Below are 10,266 nucleotides of genomic sequence, written 5' to 3' on the forward strand. Positions count from 1 at the left end.
CTGTGCTGTAGCCCATGCAAAAATTTTTCCAACCTACAAGGTGCTTCATGGGCAGCCTATTGTGAGACCACCACTCCTAGAGAGGGATTCTCTCTGTTAAATTAATGGTCGATAACCATTTATTAAAAATCACCAATATTGAACCTTAGAAGAAGGTGTTAAAAGTACACTTCATATCCAAGGATATTATCTTCCCATTCAATTCGTTAAGAATTTAGTGTTGAATATTGAAGGAAGTCATAGCAATGGGCTGGACAGGAAGCACATGTGGGTGTCTTCCCTTTTTTCCCTAGCTTACACTATCCTAAGCTAATTAAATGACTTTTATTACACTGTATGATGAAATTCTGAAATGCTTTTCTTTCTTTACAGGAGGAGCATCCCGAGTGCAGGAATCACTTCTGCAAGGTCCACAGTAAGAACTTCTGTGGCCACGACATGTGCAGAACCCATGCGCGCTGCACAATTACGAAGGGATCTCTAAAATACTGGGACCCACAGGTATGTACCATTTGTGACAAACTAGTAAAAGAGGCTTTTGATGATCAGAAGTCCACAGAGTCAAGGGATGCAGCAAGAGAGACACTGCGAAAATGGGTCAGAGGTTTCCAGAAGAACACCGCTGGCCCATACCTTCCTAATGAGAAGATGAGGGCTTATCTGTTCCCTAGGGCATCTTCAGATGCAGTTGTTCCCCAAGCTCAACCTGAGATTCCCCTCGTCCAGATTCCGATAGAATCTGATGTAGCCGATGCCTTGAAGGACATCCAACTAGAAGACAACATGTCAGTTGTCTCCGAGGAGACGGAGCGAAGTCTCCTAGCAGAGGAGCAGGAGCAGGAGACTGTCTTACCTCCTGAAGGCGACATTGAGAAAGCCGAAACTATTTCGATTTCATCGGCTACGGTGGCCGAGCCTGTCCCATCAACTTCTTCTGCCCCCCAGCTAGACACGATCAGTCATACGCTGCATTCGCTTTTGTCCATGTTCCAGGACATGAAAAAGCAGTCGTCCGAGAAGGAGGCTTCTCTACGGACCGAAATGCACCAACTCGTGTCCTCACGTTTAGCCCCCAAGGAGCTAGACGTCAAAGAACTTCCCGCCTTTTCTGACATCAATCCTTGGAGGTATGCTGAGCACATGCCTATGTCAGGGGGGAAGATCTTCCTCTCCGAAAAACTGGGCACTGTCCCAGTAGATGACGAAGAGTTCTGGCCCAGTAAAGGGATCTATCCGGATTGTTACGTCTGCTTGAGGACGGAACCCCCTTCCAAAGAAGAAACCGAGCCGAAAGAGGTCATCATTCTAGACCTCTCCAAGGCACAGGCCTTGTTTACCAAAACCTTGAAGGAGAGGGCCTTCACTAGCTCCAAGGTGCCGGCTCTCAGCAAGAAGCTGCTTCTTCCTGTGCCTTCCCCTTTATGGAGAAAGGGTTCAAGGCAGTCAAGGCAGGGAAACCTTGCCCTACACTCGAAGAGTGTAGACCCTTTTCCCTTGCCCTACCATCCGATGATGCGGACTGGAAGGACGTTTACAACACCTTCTCAGTCGGGAAGCTGGAGGCTGACATTGCCGGACGTCAGTTCGGAGAAGACCTCCCAAAGTTGTCAGACTTTCACCTGCGCAGGGAGCAGGAAACAAAAGAGCGACTTGCCGCCTCTTATGTCTCTACAGACCGGACTAGAGACGATGGCAAGTGTCCCAGATACCCCGGGTATGTACATGGTCTTTGCCAAAGCTCATTTGGCAACGGTCACCAAGGACCTGTACAACTTCATTAAAGCCCGTCGGGCTTGCAGAGAGTTTGTGTTCGCCTCGGCTGCAGTGAGGCACGAACCGAGGAAGCTGATAGCCTCCAACATCTGAGGAAAAGACCTCTTCCCGAGTGAAGTGGTCAAAGAGGTCGTAGACAAAGCCGCAACGGAGAACAGGAATCTCCTCTCTAAATGGGTCTTGTCCTCCAAGGGAAAGTCTTCCACTGAAGAGGGTCCCCAGCCGAAAAGGAAGCCAAAACGACCCAGAGTGCCCTCTAGCCCTCCAAGACAACAACAGCTTCCCTTGGCCACGGTGCCCCAGACGGTGGCACAACCACCCACCACTTTTCAGCTGGTGCCCCAACAAGTGACGACTCAGTCGCCCTTCTTCACTCCAGCCTTTGAAAGACAATCGACGACCTTTCGACTGAAGTCTCGAGGTTCCTTTCGAGGTTCCTCTAGAAGCCCCTCCAGAGGTAGGGGCAACAGAGGTGGATGTGGCCAAGGAGGCAAGTCCTCCACCCAGCACTCCAAGTGAGATGCTACCGGTAGGAGGGAGACTTCTCATCTTCCGGGATCGCTGGACCTTTGATCCCCGGGCCCACAGCCTAATCAAGAACGGACTGGGGTGGAGTTGGAATGCAACTCCACCGAACTTCCCTCAATTCTTCCAACACTCAACCCCCATATTGGAAGAATACGTTCAGGAACTCTTAGACAAAAGAGTTGTAAAGAGGGCAAAGTCCATCAAATTCCAAGGAAGGCTATTCTGTGTTCCGAAGAAAGACTCGGAAAAAGCTCAGAGTCATTCTGGACTTATCACCACTCAACAAGTTCATAGTGAACAACAAGTTCAGAATGCTGATGCTCCAACACATAAGGACCCTACTGCCCAAACAGGCATACACTGTCTCCATAGACATGGCGGATGCATACTGGCATGTTCCGATCAACCGCCAAGTTTCCCCCTACCTAGGATTCAAGCTGCAAAAAAGACAGTACGTCTTCAGAGCCATGCCCTTCAGACTAAACATAGCCCCAAGAGTATTCACAAAGCTTGCGAATGCAGTCATTCGTCAACTACACCTAAAGGGAGTTCAGGTGATTGCCTACCTGGACGACTGGCTGGTGTGAGCAGCATCCAAAGAAGAGTGCACGCAAGCCTCCAAGGAAGTGATCCAGCTCCTAGAACACCTAGGATTCAAAATCAACTTGGAAAAGTCTCGACTATCTCCAGCTCAGAAGTTCCAGTGGCTGGGTGTCCACTGGAACTTACAATCACACTGCCTCTCCATTCCATCAAAGAAGAGGAGAGAGATAGCGGGCTCTGTCAAGAGACTCCTTCAATCCGCCAGGATATCAAGAAGGCAACAGGAGAGAGTGTTGGGGTACCTCCAGTTTGCCTCAGTGACAGACCCAGTATTGAAAGCTCAATTAAAAGATGCATCAGGAGTTTGGAGAAAATACGCATCAAACGCTCGAAGAGATCTAAAAAGACCGATACCAACTCGTCTGCGATCCCTCCTCAAGCCATGGTCGGAGGCCAAGTACCTAAAGAAGAAGGTACCCTTACAACCGCCTCCCCCGTCGGTCACCGTTCACACGGATGCCTCAAAGGAAGGGTGGGGAGGCCACTCTCGCCATCGGAAAGTCCAAGGAACCTGGTCCTCCCTCTTCAAGACCTTCCACATCAACATTCTGGAAGCCATGGCAGTTTTTTCTCACTGAAAAAACTGAAACTTCGCTGCTCAATCCACATCCGACTGTTACTAGACAGCGAGGTTGTAATGAGATGCCTGAATCGACAGGGCTCGAGATCGCCTCAAATCAATCAAGTGATATTGGCCATCTTCAGGCTAGCGGAGAAGAAGAGATGGCACTTGTCAGCAGTTCACCTTCAAGGGTTCCGCAATGTGACGGCGGACGCTCTATCCAGGCTCAACCCGATAGAGTCAGAATGGTCACTAGACGCAAGATCATTCTCCTTCATCTTACGCAAAGTCCCAGGACTTCAGGTAGACCTCTTTGCAACGAGCGACAAGAAGAAGCTACCCCGATATGTAGCCCCGTACGAGGATCCTCTTGCGGAAGCAACGGACGCGATGTCTCTAGACTGGAACAGATGGTCCAAGATCTACCTGTTCCCTCCAACCAACCTTCTGCTGAAAGTCCTCAACAAACTGAGATCCTTTCACGGAACAGCAGCAATAGTGGCCCACAAGTGGGCCAGCAGCGTATGGTTCCCCCCTGATAACGGAACTACGCCTGAAGCTGATCCCGTTGCCGGATCCAGTTCTGACTCAGCAAGTGCAGAAGTCGACTGTCTCAGCTTCATCACAAAAAACCCAGAACCTTTATCTCATGATTTTCTCACCTTAGCAGTCAAGAAAAGGTTTGGGATTTCAAGGGACAGTATTAATTTTCTAGAAGAATACAAGTCAAAATCAACGAGAAGACAATACGAGTCTTCCTAGAAGAAATGGGTCGCCTTTTTCAAGACAAAGAAACCAAAGGAGATTTCAACGGATTTCTGTTTATCCTTCATCCATCTCCATGAACAAGGTTTAGCAGCCAACACGATTGCCACGTGCAAATCTGCCCTGACCAGACCCTTGCTGTACGCCTTCCAGGTGGACTTCTCCAATGATATCTTCAACAAGATTCCAAAAGCCTGCACTAAACTTCGGCCCATAGCTCCTCCGAGGCCCATTTCATGGTCCTTGGATAAGGTTCTTCACTTGGCATCAACCTTGAACAATAAAGACTGCTCCCTAAAAGACTTGACTCAAAAAGTTATATTCTTATTTGTACTAGCCTCAGGAGCCAGAGTTAGCGAAATAGTGGTCCTCTTGAGGGATGATGGCTACATTTAGTTCACAGACTGCAGAGAACTGAACCTTTTTCCGGACCCAGCGTTTCTCGCCAAGAATGAGCTGCCCACTAAGAGGTGGGATCCCTGGAGAATCTGCCCTCTGAAGGAAGAAGTATCCCTCTGCCCAGTGGAATGCCTAAAGGTCTATCTTCGTAGAACTTCAGACTTTAAGGGAGGTCAGCTTTTCGGGGGAGAAACATCAGGTTCAACATTAACCTTAAAACAACTAAGGGCGAAGATCACCTATTTCATTCGCAGAGCGGATCCAGACAGTACACCCGCAGGTCATGATCCGAGAAAAGTTGCTTCGTCTCTGAATTTCTTTCAAAATATGTCTTTTGAAAGTCTTCGCATTTACATTGGATGGAAGTCATCCAGGGTCTTCTTCAAGCATTACGCGAAACAATTACAGGAAATCAAACATTATGTGGTGGCAGCAGGTAGTGTACTAAAACCTGCTGCTTGATTTCTGCGAAGAACAGTGCACTAATTGGGACTTTTTAGTGAAGGGTGTACATGATGGACTCTTACGGTGTATCATGTTGAGTGATGTGTCTAGTACATGACACTATAGACTGTTCTAATTACACGGGTGACAAAAAGCATAAAAGACTGACACATGTGCCATGCATATTTATATGCAAGTGTTCCTTTTGTAACAACAGAATCCATAGTGAAATATTCTATATTTCCCATAGAGTGGCTTGTGTTTCTTTTTCAGATGAAACCTTATTAATTTTTCTGTTATTACTAATTATGCTTTCTCACAGAAATTTTCAGTGAAAATTGTGATTGATTGTATATGTTACAACCCTTGATTTCTATATTCTATTTGTTAATAAACATAGTTAGGAATCTTTGCGTCTCATTTCGCCCCAAATACCCTAAAACATACAAATAAAGAGTGTTAGAGCTACTTTTTATCCTCTTATTTTTGGGAAAATATTCAGAACAAAGGTTATTACTGTTCCAAGCAAACAATCATCAGATTTATGTTATGCTATTGAGTTCAGTCCCTAGTAATGACTGATTGTACCAACCTGTTTACCTTACTGATTTAAAGTTTCCTACATGAATGTAAACCTGTCTATCTTGTCTCCAATGAACAAACAGACTCGGGAGGTATCAGTAACCTACACAGATCAATTCCATTCAAAGTACAAACTGTGCTTTATGTATATGAGGACACTAATATACAACTTGTTTGCTAGACTTGTTCCTTGAACTCACAATCCTCGGTTTTTTCTCCGAGAGTCTTCCAAGACTCTTCCCTGTAGGGGGCAGGAAACACTGACATAGACCATGATCAGTTGAATGGTGTATGACGGTAACGCCAGGTGTCTCTGGGTCTAGACGACCAAGGAAAATTTATCTCGAGATGATTGGCGCTATTGAAAATCCACAGATACATTAATGCTCTGGTAAACTTCCATCAGGACGACATGGCCTGAGCCCAAAAAATGGATTTTGAGCGAAGCGAGAAATCTATTTTTGGGTGAGGTAGCCATGTCGTCCTGATGGACCCACCCTCTTTTGACAAAGGATAAATGAATCCCTCCCTAATATACTGTATCTGTAACACCTAAGTAACGCTACAAAGAATGACTAGATGGCGCCCAATTACAGTACGAGTAGGAGTATTGCCTTAATAACGGCTCTCCTACAATTCTTGCCACTTTCACCTCTCAAAATGTAAATGCTTCACTCAAAATCCGTTTAATAATCATAATATTCTGACCCCCCCCCCTGCACTGTTGACGAACTTTGGCAATTCTGCTAAAGAAAATTCCGTTGACGACTTAGGTACTAAAAAGGTCTATCCTTCCAAAATTTGCAAATCAGGTAATGCAGGCAACACATAAAATGTGACTCCTTCATGTTACCCAAATTGCATTAGAGACTGATAATGATGTGCTATATAAAGCATTTCAATGTTATGGTTTAATCAAAGAAATCTGAATGAGGCTTGAAAATGACAAATAGGATTCATGGATATTGTATAATAGTCATGATAAAGCATTTAATGCAATCTGTAGTATTATGAATATTAAAATTAATAATATGAATATCAAGGGTGCTCTTTGTGATGGGGGTACCTAAAGGTCTAGATGTGTATAAACCAGCAGATTGGATTGATAGAGATATAGAGGTGGTTATGCCCCCTAGAGAAAGCCAAAACCACCAATGTGACTTAATGCTCAGTCTAAAGAGGGTACAGGAAATTATTTCAAGATATGCTTATTTCTGGGTCGACCTGTGACGCCCGGTGAAAAGGTCCTTCTTGTCACTTTTCTGCTATAAGTACTTCCAAATATACCAGAGAAAGTTAAAGCATGGAATGCAGAGGTTACTACCCTCGCGCGAGCACCCTAAGGGCGTCGTGTATAAAGATAGGGCGTGTGAAAACCACTATTCACAGGTCGTCTTCCATTTAGATAATTCCTTCACCAATAAGGGATGAGCCGCTACAGCGGCACTAACCAAACCCACCTGATCCACTCCACCGACGCCCGACCCGAGCGCCATTTACACATCCTTCTTTTTGGACTCGTCTGCGACTACCTTTGTTTTTTGTGCGCTATTTTTGCTGTGTTTTTGGATATCTTCGCCATGGCTGAAGCTCTCCTTCCACCTGCACCAATGTTAAGTACCATAGATTGTTTTGGCATTATTTTTGACCCGGGCTTGTTCGCCTTATTTACATATTGCATGTGTTTTAGTGCGTCGGCTTGATGCCGCCCCGCGTCCTACGCGGCCATTGTTATCGCTTGTTTACATGCCTTCGGGTAATTACATGCCTTCGGGTATTTAATGTCATGCTAGGTTCTTTTTAATCTTAAGTTAGATTATTAGCCATGTGCCATTATTTAGAACCGCTGTTTCTACTTTTAAGTACTTATGAGTCTCTTCCGAGTCCGTTTTCTTGTGTTAACGAAGAATAGCGTTCGGGGTTTTATTATAGTTTGGTTCCCCACCCAATGGATTGGTGTTAGCTCTTTACGAGTTTTTTCTTTGTAATTTCATCCGTTCAGAGTGTCCATTTCCCCTTTCGCTATTCTTTGTTGCAATTTTATTTTGTACATTACGGACATATGTGTTTCGTATTTTATTGGGTTCGTGTTCATTCTAGATCGAGCTTAGTAACCTTTGAGTGTGAGAGGCTGGAGTTTCCCATTTTCTGTTTCATTACTGTTTCGGAATATTTTCCTCACAGATTCTGGTTCTCCCCCTCTCTATCTCTCCCCTTCTGGGATTATTCTTTTTCGTTGATAGACAAGTTAATTTATTTATATTATATTTACCAGGTTACTTTGTTCTTTCTAATAGGCTAGTGATTATATTTTACATAGGTCCTGTCGTGTTAGAGTCTCATATTCTAGGTTAGTTTGGCCTGCTCTCGAGCCGCCACGTTGTTCCCCCTCCCCCTTAGTCCCACCCTACTCCCCAATCCGGCCTGGTTATTGGGTCTGGACCCCACTATTCCGGAACTCTGTCATAGTTTTCCGCTAACGTACTGAGCTGGGAACACATTACTTTCCTATTACTCCGGTGCTCCCCTTCGACTGGGAATCCCTCCCCTCGATGGCCCCCAGCACCTTGACTCCGGCTGCGGCCCCGTTACACAACAAACCCCTATTCTCTGCTCCCTCCCCCTTTTGACTCTCCGGTAGGCTCCCTACCAGAGATCTTATCCGGAGATCTTTTTTATATATATATCAAGGGCCATTTCCCCCACCCCACCCCCGGAACTCCGACGCACTACGGAGCTTTCCATCCTTGCCACTATGCCTAATTTCATTGTATATTACAGTAATTACTCAGGAGCTCCGGCTCCTCGTGAATTCACACATAAGGCACTCCGGCGCACTACGAAGTATCCCCTTTCCTAAACATATCTATTCTCGATGCAGTAATTACAGTGGAGCTCCGGCTCCCTATATATTCACGAACCCATTAATACACATCATATAGAACCCCTTTTTAATCGTAGCTCTTACTCATTGGACCTTCAGTCCTTGGTTAAGCATATTACCTAACCTTTAGGTTAAGTTAGAGCCTCCGGGAGTTCTTGTACTTATATTATTCTTTATATTACAGAAAGTTCGCTGTGCCTCCAAAGGTTGTTCGGTGACCTTTACTGATCCGGTAGGCCATGACGTCTGCCGGTCTCATGCCCACTGTGCGATCTCCTTCGCCCGGGAAGCAGGCCAGACCCCGTATATGGTCTGGTTCCCGGAGTCTTGCTCGCTCTGCTATGAGCTCTTGTCACTTCTCCTCAATGATGAGGTAAGATTTCTCAATGGTACCATTCATACTGTTAATGTTGTTTGAGATTTCTTCGTTTGTAGACGAGTGCAATTATTTATAAATGATTTTAACGAGTCTTTTACTTCGTGCCTTTCTAGTTCGTTCTAACGTTACCCTCCTCTTTCAGGCTGACGAGGATTCTCTCAAGGCAGCCAGATCCAGCCTCCAGACCTGGGTCTCAGGATTTGGGAGGAATGCCCCTCAAGGCTGCCCTTACCTGCTGGACGGGGACATGGCCTCCCGGCTTTTCCCTGGATCTCCCTCGGCCGCCGTACCTACCGACCTGGCTACTCCCCTAATCGACGTTATCAGAGCGGTATTGCCCACGGAAGAGGAACACCAGCTTTCTGGCGACGTCTCCGCTCTAGACATCCACGTCGAACTGATGTATGACCAGGTAAGTGGTGTGGAGGACCTGGCAGAATCTTTTCTCTCTCCTACTCCTTCCTCTTCCTCTTCCTTCCTCAGCTTTGACAAGCCTTCGGCTTCTCCTTGGGAAGGTTACTTGTTGGTTCGCCCCAAGGTTAAGCCAATCAAAAAACAAAAACCCAAACCAATTAATCCGGCTTCGCCTCCAACCATGTCACCGGTCCCCGGACCTTCCTCAGCTCCCGACATCCCAGTGATGTCAAAGACCCCTCCTCCTTCTAAAGGACAGAGGGGTAAGTCCGCTAAAGCCAAGGCTTCAGCTGCGGGTAGCTCCTCGGACCCCCCTGTAACCATGTCTATGGTACAGGATATGATGGAATCAAAATTGGAGAAGCACTCCGCTGTAATGACGGAGCTCAAAGACATGGTGGCTAGTCTTCTCCGTTCCGGATCTCAACCAGCTCCGCCCGTAGGCCCTGACACCTCAAAGCTACCGCCGTTCGATAAGAACAATCCTTGGCGGTTTGCTCGACATGCTCCTTACTTGGACGGCACCCTGACTCTGGAAGGCTTGGGTACCCGCCCTTTGGAAGACCTGGAGTTCTACCCCCCTGACCTCCAGTTCCCTTTCAATGGGTTTGTTCGCCTGAAGGAACATGCCCTCGTCCGAATGGACAAAGTGCCAAAGGAGACAGTGATATTTCCTAAAGAATAAGCCCAAGCTGTCTGGGCTCGTACCCTCTCGGAATGGGGATGCGTCAACTCTAAGTTGACCCCCCACAAAGGTTCTTACACCATTTTCATGACACCTCCGACTATCCCGGCTCCTCTTACTGACAAAGTAGCAGAGTTGACCGTCCAAGCCATCAAGGACGGCATCCCTATGCCAACCCTTAAGGAGACGGACCCCACCTCTCTCCTTGTGCCAGGCCCAAGCGATTTTTGGCAAGATGTCTCGTCCAC

At 46.5% G+C, this 10,266-nt stretch overlaps 1 protein-coding gene across 1 annotated transcript; it reads left to right on the plus strand.

The window, feature by feature from the left end:
• The first annotated feature begins 648 nt into the window (after positions 1–648).
• LOC137654018 (uncharacterized) lies at positions 649–10,018 on the plus strand. The gene is made up of 4 exons (XM_068387652.1): positions 649–1,127; positions 6,700–6,838; positions 8,725–8,913; positions 9,062–10,018. The coding sequence occupies exons 1-4, from the start codon at positions 649–651 to the stop codon at positions 10,016–10,018; spliced, it is 1,764 nt and encodes a 587-aa protein (XP_068243753.1).
• The last annotated feature ends 248 nt before the right edge of the window (positions 10,019–10,266 follow it).

This window comes from Palaemon carinicauda, chromosome 15, assembly GCF_036898095.1.
Source record: "Palaemon carinicauda isolate YSFRI2023 chromosome 15, ASM3689809v2, whole genome shotgun sequence".
Classification (NCBI taxonomy): Eukaryota; Metazoa; Arthropoda; class Malacostraca; order Decapoda; family Palaemonidae; genus Palaemon; species Palaemon carinicauda.

What these genes read in the sequence shown, in the direction of transcription:
- LOC137654018 (XM_068387652.1), top strand. Translation starts at nt 649, where the DNA reads ATGAGGGCTTATCTGTTCCCTAGGGCATCTTCAGATGCAGTTGTTCCC. An exon ending in TCTGACATCAATCCTTGGAG is followed by an intron (nt 1,128 to 6,699) that starts GTATGCTGAGCA and finishes ATGAATATCAAG; the next exon opens with GGTGCTCTTTGTGATGGGGG. An exon ending in TAATGCTCAGTCTAAAGAGG is followed by an intron (nt 6,839 to 8,724) that starts GTACAGGAAATT and finishes TTTATATTACAG; the next exon opens with AAAGTTCGCTGTGCCTCCAA.